General features: G+C 54.0%; 6 protein-coding genes across 6 annotated transcripts; 3 read left to right on the top strand and 3 right to left on the bottom strand.

Annotated features, from left to right (window-relative positions):
• Nucleotides 1–1,432: 1,432 nt before the first annotated feature.
• On the top strand, nt 1,433–2,098 carry CORC01_09906 (uncharacterized protein; the record flags this gene model as incomplete). The annotated part of the gene is made up of 3 exons (XM_022621535.1): nt 1,433–1,554; nt 1,642–1,817; nt 1,884–2,098. 3 exons carry the CDS (start codon nt 1,433–1,435, stop codon nt 2,096–2,098), a joined length of 513 nt encoding a protein of 170 aa, XP_022471961.1.
• A 479-nt stretch (nt 2,099–2,577) lies between these two features.
• CORC01_09905 (acyltransferase) lies at nt 2,578–4,309 on the bottom strand (the record flags this gene model as incomplete). Its single annotated transcript, XM_022621534.1, has 2 exons — nt 2,578–3,935; nt 3,997–4,309. The coding sequence occupies 2 exons, from the start codon at nt 4,307–4,309 to the stop codon at nt 2,578–2,580; spliced, it is 1,671 nt and encodes a 556-aa protein (XP_022471960.1).
• A 4,965-nt stretch (nt 4,310–9,274) lies between these two features.
• CORC01_09904 (3-hydroxyacyl-CoA dehydrogenase) lies at nt 9,275–10,273 on the top strand (the record flags this gene model as incomplete). Its single annotated transcript, XM_022621533.1, has 1 exon — nt 9,275–10,273. The coding sequence occupies one exon, from the start codon at nt 9,275–9,277 to the stop codon at nt 10,271–10,273; it is 999 nt and encodes a 332-aa protein (XP_022471959.1).
• A 1,207-nt stretch (nt 10,274–11,480) lies between these two features.
• On the top strand, nt 11,481–14,163 carry CORC01_09903 (OPT family small oligopeptide transporter; the record flags this gene model as incomplete). The annotated part of the gene is made up of 4 exons (XM_022621532.1): nt 11,481–11,797; nt 11,880–13,364; nt 13,444–13,912; nt 14,095–14,163. The coding sequence occupies 4 exons, from the start codon at nt 11,481–11,483 to the stop codon at nt 14,161–14,163; spliced, it is 2,340 nt and encodes a 779-aa protein (XP_022471958.1).
• Nucleotides 14,164–14,782: 619 nt separating this feature from the next.
• Nucleotides 14,783–16,246, bottom strand: CORC01_09902 (uncharacterized protein; the record flags this gene model as incomplete). The annotated part of the gene is made up of 3 exons (XM_022621531.1): nt 14,783–15,686; nt 15,874–16,042; nt 16,120–16,246. The coding sequence occupies 3 exons, from the start codon at nt 16,244–16,246 to the stop codon at nt 14,783–14,785; spliced, it is 1,200 nt and encodes a 399-aa protein (XP_022471957.1).
• Nucleotides 16,247–18,078: 1,832 nt separating this feature from the next.
• Nucleotides 18,079–22,452, bottom strand: CORC01_09901 (glycosylhydrolase family 18-6; the record flags this gene model as incomplete). Its single annotated transcript, XM_022621530.1, has 1 exon — nt 18,079–22,452. The coding sequence occupies one exon, from the start codon at nt 22,450–22,452 to the stop codon at nt 18,079–18,081; it is 4,374 nt and encodes a 1,457-aa protein (XP_022471956.1).
• Nucleotide 22,453: the final 1 nt, after the last annotated feature.

Here is a 22,453-nt window from a genome sequence, read left to right as displayed (position 1 = left end):
GTTTTCACCTTGCTGGTCACAATTTCTTGTGAAATACCACCCACCAACCGACACAGTGCGATTGCGGTGGTTGGCTGTCGTGCTCTGATAATCGAACCAGGACGGCCGCAGCTAATTGCTGCAACCGGGGGCTGTCTCATTGGAGCTGCCTAGTGCTAGGGTGCCGTATCAAAGCCTGCCTGCGGCGCAGCAAAGTGAGGCTGGCATGATATCATTCAAGCAGAGATTCATAACGGCGTTAGAATGTTCCCTGTACCGAACGTGGTCGCGGCCTCGCATGCCTGCTTCAGCTGATGCGGCTAAGAGGACAAGGGTGGCCGCCATGCCATGTTGCTGATGAGATGGCCCCAACATTTTACTGCGCCGCCTGGAGAAATCGGCGGTGAGCGGAATTTATAGACTGCAAAACATACCCGTACCCTGGAACACAGTCTGCCTTGCTGTTCCATGACAGGGCAAGTTGTCCCACGTTGTCATCGCTTCTTGCCGTACCCCTAAGTGAGTCGAAGTGGCATAGAAAGAAGCGCACCGATGTTGCTCACTTCCGCGAACACAGTAACCGCAGCTGGATTCGCTGGACGGGCGACACAGTCACGTGCCAAACTCCGCCGTCCGGACGTGGCCGCGTGTAGATAGGCATGCGCACACGCACAGATGGGGCAGGTCGTGAGAACTCTAGAAGGTTACCTAAATACAAATAAGGTTCTTGGACCGCGAACCATGGCGACCAGCCTGCGGGTATGCCGTTACCAAACTAGCTTGGCCCATTGATTGCCGCTGGGTCTTTATTCGGCAATCGGAACGCATCATCACTGCTAAGATCTTGCATACTACAGACGAACCACAGTTTAGCTCATCCGCGTATATCATCCACCTTCCCCTATTGGACAATTTAGCGCTCCATTGCATAATTGGAAAAAGACCGGGTCCTCGCCCTTTAGTTCCTGGTTGATTCAGTCTTGCTTTTCGACATCCTTCATGCATGTATCCGCCGAAATCTAGAATGAGTCTTTATCAATCGCAGGAATCCACATATAAGACTGTAATTATTTAGCTTCAACTTGATGCCCTCTCCTTAGTTTCACTTCCTCTAGAAAAATCAAGAGGACCCATGTGATGTAGCTATATATACATACCTGCATACGGGCCTGAAGCCAATTTGGCACTAATATCAAGCATCACCAAGAATTGCTCCAACCACATCTTTCAGGCTTCTCTCGACTGCAGTTATGCTCGCCAATTTGCTGGCCGCCGCAGCCATTGCTGCCAGTCAAGTCGTTCAAGTGTCTGCCTCTTTAAATATTGTCTTTCCCCTCCTCTCCAAAACGGCCGGCCATCTTCATGCAAGGCACGCGTCCCCGTCCATCTGCTTCTCACAGTCCTTAACCCCACGTCTTACAAGGTTGCCTGAATGTTTAACATCCCTCATGCAATGCAGCTCGTGAGCTCCATTGCTGGTGAGAAGTTTTGGTCGGTCGCGGCGACGGAAGAATCTGCCATCTTCACCAACAAATCGGACGGTCTGGACGAATTCCTGCTCAACGGTGGCTCTTGGTTGGGGAAACAAGCTGGCATGTTCTGCCGATGATAGTAAACGCCATGCTTCACACACAGATCTCTGACCCTGCGAAACGCAGCTAGTGATTTTGGAGATGATATGCCTACTTGCTTCAACAAGCTTGTTCAAGGACAGGTGGGGAATGGCGGTCTTAATTCTTTCCTGAAACCGTCTGGTCTTACTAAACTCGCTTTCCGATCCCACCCACGTGAGACTAGCGACATTTGTAACGACGTGCACAAGGAGAGATACCCTCCTAGTGAGTCAAAACTTGTCGCAGTTGCCAATATTGGCCACAAGCAAGCCTGACTCTTTCTCCTTGTAGGAGGCAATATTGTTTCGGACACCGTCGCGATTCTCGACTCTGACTATCCCTCAACCTCTCCGGTTCCCGAAAACTATGACCGGATGGACGAGTGGTATGCGTACAAGACGGATCCTGCTAATGACCCCGCCTTTAAAAGATTTCGCAAAGGTGGAAGAACCTACATCGACGAATTCACTCCGTCACCAGAGCTTCAACACATGTCTCCCATGTAAATAATTTCTTGGTAATCTAGGTATGCAGGGTGTGGCGAGGGCATTCTACAACGGCATTGGACATACCCATGAGTCTTATTCCGCGGAGTACTTCATCAAACATATTACCGGATGATTGGAGTAGATTACCGGCACTTCAGATGAATGAGTCGGCACAGAATGGCGCGATTGACTCGTCTCCATCAGAAGGTTACTCACATGCAGTTATCGGTTTTCCAGACAACTTCCCTGTCGCTAGAGCATGTTTCGTCATTGGGTAAGCGATACTAACTCGAAAGCATCCAAATCCACCTGCATTAAAAGTTGTCCGAATTAGATTACTGGATATGACTCGAGATCAATGGCCGCAACAGCGCCAGATAGAAGCTGGTCTTCTCTCTGAGAAGATTTGTCATGTGACCAAAGGCTTAGTTATGGAATTTTATACTAACTTATACTATAGACTACATGCGAGTATCGGATTATTGGACCTGCATATACTATCTCGTCTTCTCAATCAATTTCCCCTCGAACCAAGCCGCAAACTTGACAGAATTAACATCCACATATCTCTGCACAAAATCCGCCACACAGACGACACCCGGTAAGAAAAGGCAGGTTGAAAGGAAGATGACGAAGTTCCAACCAGCACCAATGTTGGCTTGAAGAGGAATTCCCGTAATGGCAGTGAAGAGCTGCACGAGATGATAACCCCACAGCCAAATTAAGCAGTTGTGAACAAGATAAATAGCGTACGATATCCGGCCGAGGTACTGGACTATTCGGTTCGTGAAAAGCTGCTGAATGAACGGCGACTTGTCAATAGTGAAGACAAGCCAAGCGGCGGCAACGGGAATCCAGAAGTAGTCGCCATCGCCATATGGTGCAGGAGTCAACCAGGAGATAGTCCTGTATCCTGGAGTTTGCGTGACGCTGCCGCTGCCCTCAGGAAACGACAAAACCCAGAGGGCGCCGACAAAAGAGGCCACCTGGAGAGACTTCGTGGATATACTATAAGTGTTTGATGATCGAATGAACGAAATTGGCGCGTTGAAGCCGCTCAGTCCCTCTCGTCGCCAATATGCAGGGCTTGATATGAGCGGGAGAGAGTGCCAGTCAACACCATTGCTCTCGTCATTGCTTCCGTCAGTCTCATCTTTGCCGTAAAATTTGAGGGCAGCAAAGAAAAGGCCCGAGAAGAAAAGAAAGAATTGCCAGTATGAGGAGTGAATCGTGTAGATCAGGAGGCACGCAAGGAAAAAGATTCGAACGCTGGGGCGAACTCGGTAAAAGGCAATGTGTGCCAAGAAGATGACCAATGAACCGTCAAATTCTACCGGGATGGTCCAAAGTTGCGGCTGATAGGGAAAGGCTCTGCCTCTCTCGACATTCTTAGCGATGGGGTCAGACAAGTTGGCGAAATGCCCCCACCATCCCACCAACTGGTCCCAAACATTATCGAGCGCCGGCGGTCTGAACATTGTTATAGCAGGACCTGGAATAGGCTCGAGCTCGAAGAGTTTGAAGTATGCCAGGCAAGCCACTGCGAGAGACGTGATCATGGGCGGGAGGAAGAGGCGGATATACCGACGAAAGGCGGAAGAAGCAGAAGCGATTGCGAACTCGGTCAGCTTCTTTTGCTTGATGAGCTTCATGGGCTTGTAGCTCAGTGCGTAGCCGGAAATGACGAAAAACACGCAGACATTAGACAGTCCAGAAACAGCCAAGCGAAGGATTGGGAGTTGAAGAACTAGGGGCGTGTCATCGCTCATAAAACCGCGCCGGACCTCGCCGGTCAGCGTACATAGGGACCAGTGATGGCAGACGACGAAGAAAGCTGCGAGTCCTCGAAGTCCATCTGTGATAATCTCCAGTCAGCTGATGAAAGAAGACATTCGTGTTAAGTCTAAATAGCTTACCGAGCCAAGCTGACGGATGAAGCGGCTTCGGTGTCGCATCGGGGTCCACCGGGTGTAGGAAGCTCGGTACCAAGGCCAAAGCGAGGCTCTTGGGATATTTCAGCCAAGGCGGCAAGGGGCGAGGGGCAACGATGGTGTCTTCGAGGGGGATGTTTTCCTCAACTTCGAGAGTGTGAATCCGCAGCCCGTCGTCCTTGTCGTCCTGGGAAAGACAAGCGTACTCGAGGTCATCTGAAAAGGACGAAGAAGACGAGGGAGGCGAATTAGACAAAGGTTGGGACTTCAACAAGCTGGACTCCAGGTCTCCGGACATGGTGATGGCAATGCCCACTGATCACGAGTGCTGCTGCTGCTGTAGTGGTGAGATGTTGGACGGTGTCAAGAAGGTGGTACAATAGCCGTGCTCGAAAGACAACCAAGCGACATTTTATGAAGAATACCTGGCGTTGTCAAGGGCAGGTAAATTCGCCCCTTTCCTTGCGCCACTCAAGCATGCCATTATGTCTTATGGAGTGGAATCTTCGGTGAAAATCCCTGAGAGCTGATAAGGGCCCATCAGGCCTACATCGAGAGTCGGACTGTATGTCGCCCCTTCAGCTGCCGAGCATTTGTGGCTTGTGTCTAGGAATGTCCATCCTTACTTCGTGCTCTGCGGTGGGAACACTGAAGAGTCAGATCCTTTGGAAAGTGTCCACTCTTTCACCATCGAAAGGCTTTGATGTTCTGGATCAAGAATATCCAGGTCAGTTCACGAGAGCTTGAACCGAACCGCTGTCTCTTGCTATGCTTCCACCTTCGGCCTAAGATTCCCCTGCCGACTTGACTATTTTCAGGAGTCCGGGGGAAGAGATCATAAAAACGATTTCTGCAAGCTTGGATACCCACTGTTCCTCTTCCAGAGTCCTCCTCCAGATTCCTCCTTAAGTTTCAATGCTGCACTCCACGTGGATTTGCCTTATTGGTAGGGTTTTTCGGTATATCCCTTGTTCCTAGCTTACCTGTACCTTACTCAAGAGGCCAATGAATACGGGTCGCTTTGGCAGGGTCTGTCTCGATGGAATGGGTTATCTGTTGAGTGGCGCGGCCACTAGGAGCGGGATCGAACCCTGCAGGGCGCTGTTGCAGCAAAATGGTACTTCGCCTAGTGCAGCCCCAAATGAGACAGTATATAAGACAGTACGGATATATAGCTCCCTTTCTTCCCTTTCGCTATTGTTATGTATGCGCATGTACCAATCTCGTATCGATGGTTCTAATTCAAACCCTACAGGTATAGCATAAAATTAGGAGCGGCCCGGCTAGAAATAAGACGATTTACACCCGAGCCGAATCATTTGCCCTGACAAGAAGAGTCTTGGGGAGAATTCGAGTGATCCGAATTCGCTTTTCGGTATTCTGCGGCTGAGATATGGTGGGGATAGTCAAACCGTGCTTGGTATGATGGGAAATGAAGCTGCATGCCAGTCAGCTTGAAATGGCATGCTGTGCCGTCAGTGCTTCACATAAAGCTCATAAGACACCATGCATCAGGCACAGAGTTGACGTGGTAGTGGTTCAAGATTTAACTGGGCTGATTGTGTTTGTGTTTGTGAAGGGGGTCGGATGATCTGCTCAGAGCCCCAAAGCTTGGTTCATTTTGGGCCTGGGCATTTATGTCCAGTGGCCCACCTCGGCACGTGCTCGGTTACTTAATGGTGTGCATGTGTACAATACATTCTTGGTGTTCACTTGGTTGAATGAAGAAGAGCAATAGTGACATAGATGCTGATGGGAAAGGGTGGGCGCCCCTTTCCCCGGATCGAACTCGCCAAGACTCGACGAGAATCGGCCCGCTCGTACGTTCCGGCCAAGGCTCCGAAAAGGCAACAACTGAGGACATTGTTTCAATGTCGAGTACGTTGGTTTGTGAAAAGGGGGGAACCTTCGAGCGACAGAGCTCCCCGTTTGGTTGTTGGCGATACATCGATACATGAACAGGCCACAATAAGAGTAGCGATGCGTCGGGTGCTCGGACTTTTACCCTGAGATTCCCTCTCAGCTAGGTATTCGGACGCCAGAAACACAGTATTCAGCTTCTCTGAGAGTCGATCTGTCCCTTGACGAAAAAGAAAAGAAGAAAATGCAGTATCCTCTATGCCGTTGAAATGAACTTCAAGCGATCTTATCCTTCGCGCCCTGAACTCATTTTACCATTTTCATAGTAATATTGATGAAAAGGCCAGAAGATTTCATTGAGATTTCATTGAGATTTTGCAATTGATTATCTGGTGAACGTATTAGGTGAGCAGCCAAACTGGCGTGGACAACAGGGAGAGGTGCAAGGGAGAAGTGCCAGGGAGACGTCACTCAGATGCATAAAAGGAACATCCATCAAAGGGTTCCCATGCATAACGTTGTGTCGGGGTCTCAACGGCGCGGTAAGAACAACTCCGCATGCCAGCGGGTAGTCAGGGCTGACTCTCTATTTCGTGCGTCCCGTACCAATCCCCAACACACTACTGCGTCATCTTTGAGACTGGCATTCCATCCGTGTTCGTGATCGAAACCCTCGGCAACAGTTCGGAGACACTGCCCCGGGCCAGATTCAGCTCCCGAATGAAGGCGTACTCTTCATATCAGAAGCAAAAGGCACGTGCAGTTATCTCGTCTGCTTGGCATGTGTATCGTTGCTATTGCGTCACTAAACCCTTTATGAAGGTGTTATGTTTGATGGGCAGTCGACATGGTCCATTGCAGCGATGACGGAAGAAGAACACCGAGTGCGTTTTCAACTGACCAGCTCGAGATGTCGAGTCGAGGCCGAATGATGCTGATTTACATCGGTGTGACTCGCATCAGCCTCTTAAGGGGTCCGTCGCTAACTCATCGTACAGCTCGGATTTTGTGGGTGGTTTTCACACGTTACACTCAGCGATCAATGGTCTTCTGCAGCAGAGATCTCAGCCGCTACTTTGGCCTCTGAGGAGCCTCTGAAGAGTTCGTCGACAGAAGGGGACTTCCTGTTGAGAGCTTGCATCCGTATGAGACAAGCCCCTTTGTCGAAGATGGAGATCAAGAAGCGGAAGCACATTCCGATTCGTTGTCCGCAAATAGCGAGAGATGCGTTGAGCCATCAAAGCAGGCTCCCATCAGCTCTTTGCATGAAGTCACGAGAGTCAGATCTCTCCATGCCTCTGGTCCTCCTCCGCCTCCTTTGGTTCCTTGGATAAAACTCCAACCCCTGCACAGGAGCCTCAAAACCTAATCTCAGAATGGTATCTCTAGCGGAGCGACGCATCCCCTTTGGTGAAAAGGTCTTTGGAGCGGATAGACTATTACCCACATGGAACCAAGAGCCGGTTGGAAGACCTAGACCGCGTTCGCCGTGCATCTCCTCTCGTAGTCTCAGCCACCTGCACAGTCTCTATTCTTCATAAATCCGGAGGTGAACGATAATACTTTGCCTGCTGTTCTAGGCTTCGCAAGCAAGTATCCGGTTTCGTGTTCATGAACCGTGTGAATCACTATGAATTTCAAGGCTTGTGCATCGCTTCATTTTGGCTGAGCGACCTTTCTTGGTCAGTCTCCGGTCTCGCCATTCGACGACTCATCGAGTTCCAGCTCGATAAGTCTTTTAAGATCGTCAGGGGTACGAGGAAGCACGATGAAAAGTTCAGCAAGAGTATCAAGCTGAAGAGCCGAGAAGTTGCACTCAACTGTGTGAGAGCGTGGTACCTGTTTTATTTCTGCGATCATCACCTGTGGGTTGGCTACGGGAGACCTCCAAGTTTTGGCGATCAACCGTCTGGTAGGTTGGAAAAAGGACCTCGAGGCTGTTCCCAGCTTGAGCACCGACGTTTGCCTTTCGAGTCAGCTTGCGCTGCTCTTGATATGGGACAGTTACTCGTATGTTCGGCTCCAACGTTGACATCCGAACGCCGGGACTTTTCAAAGACCAGATGGAGAAGTTTGATCTCCAGGTGGTTCAATGGCTCATGCCGTGGACTACTCGTTGGATTGGTGACTGGTGAGTGAATGGCGATTCGAAATCATGCATGCGCAGACGCTAGTATCGGGTATTGTCCACCAGGGATGTAGCTATTCAAATATAAGCGACGTGACGCAGCACTACAGATCAAATATGTACACCAAGGAAGACCTACGCTCCAACTTGATTGATGAGAATGTTCTTTTGGACGAGGAAAACGCTTGGCCGTATCTCAATTTCAAATTTCTTTAGGAAATTTCATTGAGCTAGAGCAAAAGTGCTGACATTGGCCTGGACCGTCTCAATGTCGGCTATAACCTCGAAAGGGACCTTTGCACAAATCGAATCAATGGTAGATTGAGAGAGTTTGAAGGATGTCAGCGACTATTTGCCAAACTTTTCAGAATAGGACCGAACGGCTTTGCCACAGCTGCTCGAATGTCGTCAATAACTCCTCGCGCGATTCCGGTAACATTTGATCTAGTGTGGTCGCAGCACGAGCTGCTGCCATTCGCAATAGCCCTGGATTTGGAGTATTCAACCATTATGGATGGTAAAGTACACAGGTATTGGTTTTGATTGGAAAAGTGAGGCTTTGGAGGTAAATCAATCTCGAAGCATGAGTTCCTCTGAAGAAACGATGAGAAGTGCACGCAGGTAGGCTACATCCGACCATATTCGGCATCAACATGTAGAGCTTCAGCGTCGACATTGAGATCGTCAGATCACGGAGCTCTTCGGAATTTCGATTCTGTAGTAAGCGACTTTACTTTCAAGTGCCTTTTTAGTGCCTTTCTAGTCCTTTTCTAGTGCTTTTCTAGTTCAGTTTTAGTGCCTTTCTATTTAGTGTTTCGAGGATAAACTCGTCATGCTTTCTCGCAAATTCCCAACGCCGGAGTCGGTTCCCGAACTCCGCCAGCCAGTCTTTCTTCCTGCGATGCCATCTAGGCAAGCATTCAGCCTATTACCTTAGCTAATAAATCCATGGCTCATTGTTTGTTTAATGTTGTTTTCCGGCCATAAGGTAGACCCCAATATCTACAACTCACGTCATCGTGAGAAAATTAGGGGAACGCGCACGAGCGCATAGGATATTCACGGACCAGAACTCGGAACTCCGCAACACCCCCGAAGTAACACTTCCGTCATGCGGGGCAAGTCTTCCAAAACTCGATAAACACCTACCTCTAGGACGGCTTTCCTTCACCGCAATCCTTGACCACAGTTTGGCACTCGCCCTGCTTCGTCTATCAACACGCCATTACATAACCCATGCCCAATTAAACTCCGTGGCATTCTTCAATCGCGACTATGCCATCCGACGTGAATGAACGCGTCGCCCTTGTCGGACTTGGAGCCATCGGCATCTCCTTCGCGGCTCTCTACCTTAGACATACGAAGAGCAATGTCAGAGTCTTTGACACCAGGCCCGACCTCGAACAGCATCTCTCAACGGTGCTGCCGGGTTACATCGACTCGGGAGATGCGTCGCTGGACATATCCCGCCTGCGCGAGTCTGGCCGCCTCGTGATCTGCTCCACACTCGAAGAGGCGTGCGGCGGCGCCACCATTGTCCAGGAACAAGGGCCCGAGAACCCAGACTTTAAACGTTCCGTTTGGCCAACGATTGAAAGCTTCGCACCTGCCAGTGCACACTTTTGGAGCTCGACCTCTGGCATCGCAGCGTCTTCTCAGAACCGAGACATGGTCGACAAGACTCGTCTTTTGGTGGTCCACCCGTTCAATCCGCCACATATTATGCCGCTGATCGAAATTGTTCCGTCACCGACGACAAACCAGGACAAAGTCGAGTTTGCCAAGAGCTTCTTCGCAGGGTTGGGTTCCGGCCACCGGCCCGTGGTCATTAGAAAGGAGGTACCCGGTTTCGTGGGGAACCGATTGGCGTTTTCGCTGCTCAGGGAAGCGTGTTCTCTGGTAGACCAGGGCGTCGTCAGCACGGAAGACGTAGACACCATCATGGAAGCGAGCCTTGGGCCTAGGTGGGCTGTCCAGGGCATCTTCAAGTCATACAACATGGGCGGTGGGGTAGCTGGGATCCAAGCTTTCTTGAATAATCTTTCTGGGACCATTCAAGAGGTATGGGATAGTTCAGAGCCTGTGAGTTTCCAGACCAAGGCAAAGAATGAACCGGAGAGCACAGAAAAGAGAGACGACCCGGCATGGGACGCGAAGGTTGTACAACAAACAGTGGAGGCCTATGGGTTGCCTAACCCGGAGCAATTTCAGCAGCGAGACATAGCTCTGAGAAAGGTTTTGGGGACCCAACGGGAAGCGGAAATTATGAAGTAGGCCAAGAATGATATTTCTATTTACAAGTCAAAAGGTCCGACAACTCAAACTCCAAATTATATTAAGTATATATTGTCATCGATGAAGGATACAAATACGAGGTTTTTATCGAAAGATCCTCAAGACCGGGGCCACATTATATACCTGGTAGGACCAAAATCGTGGAACAGCTGTGCACGATGATTCCCCGGGTAGGAAACCTAGAAACCGGGAGTGTGGTTGAGGCTGAGAAAAAGCAAACACGGAGTCCGGTTCAGTTGTCATTGGACTCAGCAACGTTCTGTGGAAGCAATTGAGGTTTTTTAGAGAAATTTTTGAATAATATTCCCGGCCAGACCCGGGTTACCCGGGCTTGAACTCCGAGATCCTTGCTCGTCGGAAGAGCCCCCGCGGAACCCCTCCCGGCAATCTTGTCAAAATATCCGTATCTTTCCTGATGTGGACAAACATTATCCGTATCTAACTCCCCCTACGGCCCAACCTTCATAGCTGTTATCTTGCGGCGGGGTAAAACAGAGGACTCGTTCGTCGTTTGGCCGTCACGCGGTTGCAACGTGCCGGCGTTGCCAAGGGGGTCCCTGACGGTTGGGATTTTTGTTTTCTTCCTTTGAGTCTAACGCTAATTGGGCCCAAGCATTGCCGCGGCGGGACAAGACATGTCAAGACGATAAGCGGGCAGGGGTTGTTCGCAATGCTTTCAATGTTTCTACGTAATTCCCCCTTGTCCCTGTTTTTCCCCCTCCTTCCGGGGAAATAAACGGCGCCACCCCGTCCCCGGCCTCGGGCGAGATAACACGAACTTGTGTGAACCACCACTTCGCGCCATGGTGGTGGAGAAGAGACTATTTACCCTTGATAACAATCCCTCGTGGTACGTTACGGTGGGATGTCCTGGTGACCGTTATCACGTCCTTGGGGCAACGCACTTAGGCAACTTCCCTCTTGGGATCTCGTAGGAATTGAGTTTTCATCGACCAATTGAGTGAACTTATATGAGGAACGCGTCGGTAGCATGAAGCATAAGTTCCAATGATGGCACTGTTCTTCGAATTTCGCTATCATCACCTCTCTCGTGAAACCCCGGATCGATCAGCCGCTGGGCTACGACGATCTGAACAGTGAAATCATCGCATGATACAGCCTTGCTGCAGTAGCCACCGAACCAGGAGTACGGTTGAATAATACGCAAGGTCAACCAACAGCCGTCATGGCGGACGAGAAGAACCAAGGCGTGGACGTCACGCAGGCAGCGACAAACCTCGAGAACTTCCAGCGCGATCACCAATGGGACCCCAACCTGACCCAGGAAAAGGCCGACATGGTCAATAAGGCGCTCCAGGACGGAGACTCTGAGGAAATCATCGCCGCGGATGCCATCTTGACAGAGGACTCGCCCTACGAGGAAGTCCGTGCCGCGGTGCGCAATACGGACGGCGGTGAAGTCGCAAACACGGTTCGAGCATGGATTCTGGGCATGATCTTTGTGACGATTGGCAGTGGTCTCAACATGTTTTTGAGCATGAGGTAAGTGAAAACGAGCGGACGAGTTGGAATTGCTATCATCCAGGGACACTGGTAGTTGACAACTGTTTCTCTCTCTTTACAGGAGTCCCGCCATCAACTTCCCATCCATCATTGTCCAATTGCTAGTCTACCCAATCGGCTGTCTATGGGCCAAAGTCGTGCCAATGAAGGTCTTCAACACCTTTGGACTCCAATGGACCTTCAACACCGGCCCCTTCACCATCAAAGAGCACGTCGTCATCACCCTCATGTCCAACGTCTCCATCGGCTACGCCTACAGCACCGACGCCCTCCTCGCGCTGCAGGGCAAGCCCTTTTACGACATCAACCTGGGCTGGGGCTTTCAGCTGCTCTTCACACTGAGCTCTCAGCTCATCGGCATCGGCATCGCGGGCCTCTGTCGCAGATTCCTCGTCTGGCCGGCTGCCATGATCTGGCCGAGCCAGTTCTCCAACACGTCCTTGTTCTACGCCCTCCACGACAAGAGCAAGAGCGACGGTGCGCACAGCAACGGCTGGGTCATTAGCCGGTACCGGTACTTCTTCTACGTCCTCGTGGGCATGTTTGTCTACTACTGGATCCCCGGTGTTCTCTGGCAAGGCCTGTCGGTGTTTGCCTTTATCACCTGGATCAAGCCGAACAACGTCGTCGTCAACCAGCTGTTTGGAGGCTTCACCGGCCTCTCTCTCATCCCCATCACCTTTGACTGGACCTACGTATCCGCGTACCTCGGTGACCCCCTCCTCTCGCCCACGCACACGCACGTCAACGTCTTGATCGGACTCTTCGCCTTTGTCATCATCCCCACGATTGGAATTGCCTACTCGGGCGCCCTCTTCTCCGACTACCTCCCCATCAACACCTCGCAGACCTACGACAATACCCAGAGCACCTACAAGGTCAGCAAGATCCTGGGCCCGGGATACACCTTCTCGGAAGAGAAGTACAAGAAGTACTCCCCGCTCTTCCTGCCGCCGACGTTCGCTCTCAACTACGGCCTCTCCTTCGCCGCCCTCACCGCCGCCATCGTCCACTGCGGCTTCTTCCACGGCAAGGAGATTTGGTACCGCCTCAAGGCCGCCCGCAACCAGGAGGCCGACATCCACCTGAAGCTCGCGAAAAAGTACGTCGACGCGCCCGAGTGGTGGTACGCCGTCCTGCTCGTGCTGGCCCTCGGCCTCGGGCTCGCGACGGCCGAAGGGTTCGATTCCCAGCTGCCGTGGTGGGCCTTCTTCGTCGCCAACCTGCTGGCCATTGTCTTTGTGATCCCGACGTGCACGATCCTCGCCATCTCCAACCTCGGGCTCGCGCTCAACGTGCTCTCTCCGTTCCTGGCGGGCTTCATGATCCCCGGGAAGCCCATCGGCGTCATGATCTTCAAGGTGTACAGCACGATTACCTTGGGCCAGGCGCAGACGTACGCTGGCGATCTCAAGATGGCTCACTACATGAAGATTCCGCCCAGGACTACGTTTTGGTGTCAGGTCGTGGCCACCATCTGGGCCGTCTTTGTGCAGATCGCCGTCATGAACTGGACGCTTGGCAACATTGAAGACTGCTGTGCGCTGTAAGTCCATTCAAGCTACACCCCTGATGACTTGACTCACTTGAGCGTTGATATCTGACATCGTTTTCCCCCCCAACAGCACTCAGCAGGCACACTTCACGTGCCCCAACGGAAGAGCCTTCTTCTCGTCCTCCATTGTCTGGGGCGTCATCGGTCCGCGCCGCATGTTCGGCGCGGGCTCCATCTACCACAACTTCAACTACTTTTGGCTCGTCGGCGCCTGCCTGCCCATCGTCTTCTACGTGCTGGCCAAGGTCCTCAAACTAAAGTTCGCAAAGGTCCTCCACGCGCCCGTCATGCTCGGCGCCATGGGCTGGCTGCCGCCGGCGACGCCCCTGAGCTTCTCCAGCTGGGCCATTGTCGGCCTCGTCTTCAACCACGGCGTGCGCAGGCGGTTCCACGGGTGGTGGCAGACGTACAATTACATCACAGCCGCCGCGCTGGACGCCGGGCTTATTATCAGTACCATTATCATCTTCTTTGCCATCACGCTGCCCAACGTCACGATACCGCAGTGGTGGGGGAACGTCGATGTCTATAATACCTTGGTGAGTGGTGTGAAAAGGGGACTGGACCCTCTCTGCCCCTCCCCCTTCTCCCCCCTTCTTTCTCCCCCCTCCTCTCAAGTCTCCCCAACCCCCGCGAAACGCGGATGCCCGCAAGTGAATGCGTTCATTGGCAATGCTCTCTGACGTCGAGCTCATTTTAACTAATCGTGTCTTGCATATAGGACTCCACGTATGGCGCCATTTTGAAGACGGTGGGGGAAAATGAGACGTTTGGTCCGACTAGCTGGTGAAGAGGATCGTGAATCATCCTGCATGACGATGCAGCCAGCCGCAGTTAGCGCCGCTCCCCCGACAGGAAATCACTTTGGATTGCTGCCCAAATTGCTACCCAAGCGAAATCTTCCATCCTTCTTTTTTCCATCATCTAGATGCGTTCCGGAAGATCACAAATTAGAGCGAATCGATAAAGCCGAAGTATCGTGAGATGCGTAATGGAGTAAGAGGGGAGACAAAACTTTGCAGTCTGGTTATCATTTGTACAGGTTTTTTGTAATGTATCTTATATCTTCTTAAAGACCATGATGATTGACGACAAGAAAAAAAGCAAGAAATATAAAACAAGTCTAATTGTACTCCGTGAATGCTGGCGGATTCTCGTTATTTGTTGATGTTGATATGTTGTAGTCGCAGCGGGAAAAAACCAAGAGGCATCTAATGCATGCAATCATGATACGTGTCATAAAATAAAATAGAAAAAAAGGAAGGGAAAAAAAAGGAGGACATTCAGAGCCGCCGTGGTGCATTCACGCACCCGATTCAAGAACCGATCGATCGATCATCACCACATGTGCATCCTAGAAAATGTGCGTCATCTCATCAACCATCCCAGCGTCACTCGAATTTTTTTTTTCAGTCCGCCCTAGCCGTAGCGACGTCGTACATTGAGCCGGATACCTCGTGTTCGGAGGCCCGATGACTCCGGGATCGCGGGAGGTCGATGCGCTGTCTGTAAGGCCGGGACGCTCCGTCGACGTGGTGGTCCGACATTTTTCTCGGGAGGTCCTCACCTCTCGGCGGCGGCGGCGCTTCTTTCCGGGAATGCCTTCTCTCTCGAGACGCGTGGGACCGGATCGAGGACGCATCGTCTCGCTCTCGCTCTCGCGGGGGCGACGGCTGCTGCTGCTGCTGCATCTGCATCGGCATCGGCGACGGCATGTCCATCGGCGGCAGCGGCGGGGCCGGAGGTGGAGGGGGCGGCATTTCTGCGCTAACGAAGGAGTCCCGGTCCCGGTCGCGGTCCCGGTCGGGTTTCCGCCTCTCGATGACGGACGAGGTCTCATCCGGTCGCAAAAACACGTCGGGGTGGTCCGGATCGCTGCCGTCCTCGGGCTCTTCGTCGCGGTCGTCCTCGTCCTCGTCATCCTGACTCCCACCACCGCCGTTGACGACGCTCGCCTCGAGCTTGGCGCCCTTTTTGCCAACGAGTTTTCCCTGGCGGTACTGCTCCAACGCCTTTTTCAGAACGTTGCGCATGACGGCCTTGTTGACGTTCCTCCGCACCCGGTCAAAGTAGCGCGTGACGTCGCCGACGACCATGACCTGGGCGTCGTGGTCAATCTCGAGCACGTCGGCGTAGTTTGCGCGCGAGTTCTCCTTTACGCGGAACTTGCCCGGACGCAGCTGCATGCCGACCGGGGAGAAGGGGAGGCGGTCGAAGGGCGGGGTGCGGTCGTTCTCGTCAAAGACGTAGCCCTGCTGGCTCGAGTCGATTCCGGGTTTCTGGAAGTCATTTTTGGTAGGGGTGGAGATGGGCCTGATTCGACGATCCGAGGTCAGCGATATGAAGTTTGGTGTGCGGTGGATGGTGTGCCGATGAGGGGTTGATGGGTGGGATGAGGAGGGGGAGGTGCGACGAGGAGGGGTAAAAAGCAACAACAAGCTCGCGCCAACATCAACAAACGGAGAGCGGCGGTAGCAGACTGTAGATGATCAAGACTTACACACACACGCAGTAGTGCGGAAAAGTGTCGCTATGTCGAAGGACGATGAAGCGAGTATAGCCAAGGCACTTCCACTCCCATTCAAACTCGTGCGAATCTGCCCAGAGGAACTCAAAGACGTCGCCTACCTCGCACCTCGATGCGGGGCCAATGTCGTAGCCTTTGCGAGCTGGAGAGTCGTCTCAATGTCAGCAAAACAACAAATAACCAGACTCCCATCTGTTGATCTACGAGGTTGGGACTCACCCAGAGGGTGCTCGTACGAGCTCTCGTGCGTGCCTATGGACGCATCGTCCCCGTTTCCCGAGTCACTCTTAGTGCTCTTGGTACTCTTACTCCTGAAAGTCGAAAAATCTCGGTTCCCGATCACCATCTCTTGCCGCACATCCCAGGAACAGGAAAAGAGGGAAGGGGAAAGGGAAAAAAGGAAGAGAGATTCAAAGGGGGTTGTTTAAAGGTTCAATTGTATCCGTATGGTGTACGGATAGCTCTGGCGGGGAATGAGAAAAAAAAAAAAAAGGCAAGGTAAGGCAAGGTAAGGTAAGGTAGGTAAGAGAGGGTAACGGATCATTGCAGCATGACGGGAGACTGGACTGAGACCGGGGTGTGGGATGAGCGGTGGGATGCAGTAGTGTAAACCCAACCACGAGAACCACAAGCAAGCAGCAGAAACCCGGGGCTGACTGGAATCCTTTGGGCTTGGGATCTCGGAACGATGAGATGAGGCAGGGCGAATGCAACCAGGGAGGGGCACTCGGGTAGAGACAGACAGACTCAAGAAGAGGTGAGAGGTGAGAGGTGAGCGAGACTAGAGGGAGAGAGGCGAGGCGAGGCGAGGATCGTGAAGGGGCGGTCTCGTCGAAAACCTGCGGCCACGCTTGCAGCAGAGGCAATCAGACCAAACAGAGCAAAGAGAAACTGGCTGCTGCTGCTGCTGCTGCTGCTGCCTCTCTCTGTTTTTTTCCGCCACGTCGCTACTATGGATCATGCGCGGTGTGTATGATGCCCAACCTCCACCGCCATGCGTCGGCCACGATGTCAATGGCCGCGGTGAGGGTTTCAGTCTCCACCCCGCCGCCATTCCAACCAGATGTGAGTTGTCCCCGAGTCCCCTCCCCAGGAGTCCAGGACCCGTCCTGTCACCGCCATTTCGGCACGGAACATTCGCCGGCGTTCCGGGGTGCTGATCAATCAGTCATCTGCTCGTTATCTCTCTCTCTCTCTCTGTCTCTTTCCCCTCCCCCTTTCTTGCCGAGTCTCTGATGTCTCTGAGGGACAACAGTCCACGGCCAAGCCCAACTCCAGCTCGTCGTCGTCTTCTTCAAGGACAGCTGATTGAAAAGGAGGGTGTTACGGGGCCTAAATGGACCCAGGACCGTCCATGTTGCCCTGTGCTAACGGTGTTTGGGGGGGTGCGGGTGCAGCCGCCTTACTATCAGCTGAATGAGGGGTTAATGCGCCTATTAATAGGATTGGTTTAGGGGCCCTGCACAGGAATCTCCCGATCGAGGGGAACAAAGCTCGTCAACAATGTGTTGACACCAGAGACCACAGCCGGACATTCAGAACAACTCTTGAAGTGACTATCTCCAACTCGGTGGCCACATCACGAGAGCTCACGAGATGGTGCGACCACTGATGACTTGACCCCAAGCACACGATTCGAGTCGCTCGATCGATCTGTATCGGTGCCTGAGCGCAGGCCCAACGGCGTGGCACAACGCTCTGCAGCAGCAGCAGCAGCAAGGATCCGGTGTCTCACCCAACCAGGAACAACACATTGGACATTATTCACGCAGTCGCCGCAACTCTTGATTACCCGTACGCAAAGATGGAAGAGCATAGAATCATGGCACATGATGCCTGTCATCACCGCGCTCACATGCACGCAATACGTCTCACTCATCTCCAGCGTTAATGTTACTTTTATGTGACTTTCATGTTACTTATCTACCTACCATTTCAAGCCAAGCCATGCTCTGCCTGAAATGCAACCCCATCAAGAATCACTCACTATCACGCGGTCATGCTGATGGAGTTGTTCATGATAGTGCAAGCAACGAAGACGGTATGCATCATGAGTGATCTAACATTCAAAGGTCCAGATAATGCACAATACATACAGACGAATGATATATACAAAGAAAACAATTGCCATAGTATCAGACGGCACCCCTACACTCGAGGCCGAGGTCCAGGCAAGGCTTAGTAAATACCCCATTTAACAGCCTGCTGGTGAATGTTCCCGTTGCAGTCCATCTCCCCCTTGGCTCCCACTTTTCCGTCGCTATTCTCAAACTTTTCAATCGCCGTGTTGATTATGTCAATCACATCCTGCCCACCGACGGTAAAGTCGACGTTGCCATTGACCTTGGTCGCCTCCACGCCAAAAGCACACCCGCCAAACTTTACAATCTCGCGCTGGTTCTTGCCGACGACCTGAATCGTCCAGTCGGTGCTGCCGTCGCCCTCAATGTTCTTGATGATTTGCCGACAGTCGTCGGCGCTCGGCGACGCGCCGCTCGTCTGGTCCTCAAACGACGACGCGCCGCAGTAGTCCTTGCCCGGCGGCACGTCGCAGGGGTAGTTGTCGCTGGACCCCTTGGTCGACGTCTCCCATGACTGGAACGCGCGCTCGGGACTGCACACGGGGATGCGGATGACGCCCGGCGTCGTGACGTCCACGTCGAGCAAGTCGTCCTGCACGCCCTCGTCGTCCGTGTTGGCGAAGCCGCCGCCGTTCTTGCCGCCGTTGGCCTGGTACGTCCGCACCGCGCCCGCAATCAGGTCCTCCTTGGTGATGCCGCCAAAGGAGTCGCCCAGCGAGCCGACGCCCTTGGGCGCGGAGAACTTGTTGTCCAGGCACCCGCCGTCGAAGCAGGTGTAGGCCTGGCCGTCCGGGCTGGCGAGGTAGTACAGCTTGCCGTTGTAGCAGGCGCCCGTGGCCTTCATGGTCTCGTCGCTGAGGTAGTCGTCGAGCGGGTTCGACGCGTCGCAGTCGTAGCCCGAGTCGATGACGAACGCCCACGCGCTCGATGCGTGCCAGATGGCGGGGATGGCGTAGCCGAAGAATGACTTTCTAATGTTTTGCAGCAGCGTGTTGGCGTCAACGTCCGTCTTGACCTCCTTGGGGTACAGTTTCCCGTCGGCAATGGCCTTGCCGAGCAGGCCGACCGACTCGGAGGAGCCGTCAAAGACCTTGTCGAGGGCGAGGGAGGTGACGTTGGCCCAGCCGTCAATGACCTGGCCCATGTAGTTGGAGAACTTGTCTTGCTTCGCCGGCGTCCAGTCCGGCTCGCCCTGGGAGGGCAGCAGGTCTTTGGCGATGGTCGTGCTCTGTCCAATCAGGGTCATGCTGGTGTCCTTGAGGTTATCCAGGGACTTGGCAAACTTTGGCAGCGACTTGAGGAACGTGTTGAAGAAGGGACCGGCGGCGGAGAGGGTTCCAAGGGTGATGAGATCGATGAGGAGCAGGAGCCACGTGTTGTCCTCTTCGGGGGGGATCGGCGCAAAGGTGCTCTCCATGTCCTTGAGCGCCGCGAGGAAGCTCGAGGCGGACTTGTAGAGAGAGTCGTGGTACGTGGAGTGAATGTTGCGGATCATCACCAACGAGTTCCAGACCAGCTGCGCCGCCGGCCCCGAGTACGGCCCGTCCATGCCCTTGGAGCAGCCGTCCGTGTTGCAGTCGACGCCCAGCACGCTCCCGCAGTCCGACGCGCCCGCCTCGATCTTGAGCGTGGCGTGCACCGAGCCGATGAACGAGGTATCCCCGTAGCCGCTATCCGTGTCCTGCCAGATCCTCACGGCGTCCTCCCACGCCGCGTCCGCGCCCAGCCCCTCCCAGAGCTCCTCGACGTCGCGGTGCAGCTGGTCCGTCGCGTAAATGTTTGTGCAGTCAAAGTCTGTCCAGTTGCCGTTGCGCGTAAAGTCCGACTTGGGATCCTGACCGCTCGCCGCGAGCTGCTTGAACTGGGCCCAGTCCTTGGCGGGCGCGGGCACGTCGTGGTACGTTTGCAGATCCGTCGCCCAGTCCGTGGTGCCGGCCATACCCCAGGCCTTGTAGAGCGCCGCGCGCGTCTTCTTCGTGCTGGCGCTCATGTAGGCGACGTACTCGCCGTCGTCGTAGACGAGCACGTCGCTGTTGCTGCTCGCGTCGAGGAAGCTCGTGACCACGCGGCCGGCACGACGCTTGTCGCTCATGATCTCGGCGATCTCGGCGTCGGCAATGTACCCCGCGGTTCCCGTGCAAACGCCCTTGGCCGCTTGCGAGTTGAGGCGGTCGCCCGTGTACAGGCAGTCCGGGCCCCAGCAGCTCGGGTCCGCCATCTTGAAGGATCGCCCGTAGCTGGTGACGCCCACGACGACCTTCTTCCCCGGCACGCCGGCTTTGGTGATCATGGCCAGGGACTGTTTGGTCTCGGTCAGGTTCACCTGGCTGCGCAGGCAGTTGCCCGTGTCGCACCCTTCCTGCGAGTTGGCGTTGTCGGCGTCCCACTGGCCGTGGAGATCGTACGTCATGTAGACAATGTAGTCTATGACCTTGCCGATGGCGTTGATGGGGTACTGCTTCAGGTACCAGTAGGAGGAGGGCGCCGCGATGGAGACGGTTTTGCCGGGCAAAAGGTTCTTCAGGAGCACGAGGAAGGCTAGGTAATTTTGACCATCATCTTTACTGGCTGGCGGGATACCGGGGATATCAGGCGCCCCGGGATACTCCCAGTCGATATCGACGCCGTCCAGGTTGTGCTTCTTGATGTAGTTGGCAACGTTGGTCGCCATCTTGAGGCGGTTGGCGGGCGTCACACCCTCGCGGAAGATGTGGTAGGTGGCAGGCAAGGTCGAAAAGTCCCAGCCGCCAAACGACAAAATCTTTTTCGGCCCGCTGATGCGCTTGAACTGCTCAAACTGATAGGAAGACAGGCTATCGCCAACCTCGACCTCGTAGTCGTCCGTCAGGGTACCAAAAGCAAAGTGGACGTGCGTGAACGCCGACGTGTCGATCTGCATAGCATCCTGGAAGAGACACTCGCGTCCCAGGCCGTAGCCTTCAAAGTAGCCGATGCGGATGCTGCCGGTGCCGTCGCCCTTGACCACGTCGGTCCCGCAGTTGGAAATGCAGCCGTAGGTACCCGGTTCAGCGGTTCCCGGAGCTCCCGTGTTGGTGTCGACGCAGAAGTCCTTGGTGATGCCACACTGGCCCCAGATATTGCAGCAGGCATTCAAAGGGCAGGGGTTGAGCTCGGCGATATCTGACCCATCCGTCGGCGGTGTGGTGCCCGGTTTCTGAGGACCGCACACCGCGTTGGCGATCTCGGCGGGGAACGGCGGCGTCCCGTCGCTGAGGCACATGATGGTGTCGGTGAAGAGGAGCTGGCAGCCGTTCCATCCCCACGTCTTCTTGTTAAAGTCCTCGAGCTTCTGCCTCGTGAGGCTGTACTGGGCGGCAAGGTCGTCGCAGTTGTCGTTCGCCTTGACTTGATACGAGTGGCACGAGCCGTCCGAGTTCTTGCCGGGGCTGAAGTCGGGCATGGTGCCGCTGGAGCAGCAGACGTGCTGTTTTGGCCTCAGCGTGGCGCAAAAGTCCGACGCCGAGTTGATCTTGGTGAACTCGGCGGCCGTGATGCCGCACTTGGTCGCCAGCGCCGCGCAGCTATCGCCAGAATCGACTTGGACGGTTCTACAGTCTGCGCGAGCATGGAGGTGGCTGTGGGCACTGCCATGAACCCGCTTGGTCTTTTTGGTCAAGTTGGTGGTACTATTTGTGGGCAAAGTGCCGTTCGTGGGCAGAAGCGGCGTGGTGAACTTGGCTTGGCCACCAATGCTGACGGAATCCTCAAAGGACAGGCAGGTGGCGTTACCCCAGGTCTTGACGGCGTCTTGAATAGGGCCAAAGGAACCGTTGCTGAGGAGCATGATGCCAAAGATGTGAGTGCTGTCGTATTCCGGCCCGCAAAGTTGCATGGCCAGGCTTGGTGTCGACACATTGAGGGTAGGGAGCGTGTCGTGGAGACTCTTGAGGGCAGACTCGCCAATGCCTTGGTTCAGCAGACCTTGGCCAATGTAGAGACCGATCGTGGCTTGACCAGACTGACCAAACATGATGAAGGGTTCGTCTGTCTCGCCGTGTCCGTGATCCACGTACTTGCGCATTTGCTTGATGAGAGAACGAAGGCCGGCGGTGGCTCGGCCAAAGCCCTCTTGCCACCATCCAATCTCAAAGTCAACATCGACGGACTCTGAGGAGGCAACTCGGGCGGTCGATGCGGGTATCGTAGAGAAGTCAGGGCCGTACGAAGAGCAGGCATGGATGCGGTGATTAGCCGTCTTGTTGTCAATGGGGTCATTGAGGGAGAAGCGGTAGAACATGGTCTGCTTGCATTTCTGCATCTGCTTGAAATCGGGGTAGACCGACCAATTTCCGATATTGGGACCGGAGACACTGCAGCGCTCCGGGCAGGTCTCAAAGCTGCTGTAGGTAGGGCTGGAAGGCAGTCTGAGTCCGGTCCGCGACCTCGCTGAGGCTCCCTCGGCCAACAGGCCAACGGCCATAAGGGCCGCCGTGAGCCATGGCAGATGCATC

The sequence above is a fragment of the Colletotrichum orchidophilum genome (assembly GCF_001831195.1).
Source record: "Colletotrichum orchidophilum strain IMI 309357 chromosome Unknown Scaffold_93.1, whole genome shotgun sequence".
Lineage (NCBI taxonomy): Eukaryota > Fungi > Ascomycota > Sordariomycetes > Glomerellales > Glomerellaceae > Colletotrichum > Colletotrichum orchidophilum.
Note: the sequence above shows the minus strand (reverse complement) of the source record. Positions and strands in the feature narration are given on the sequence as shown.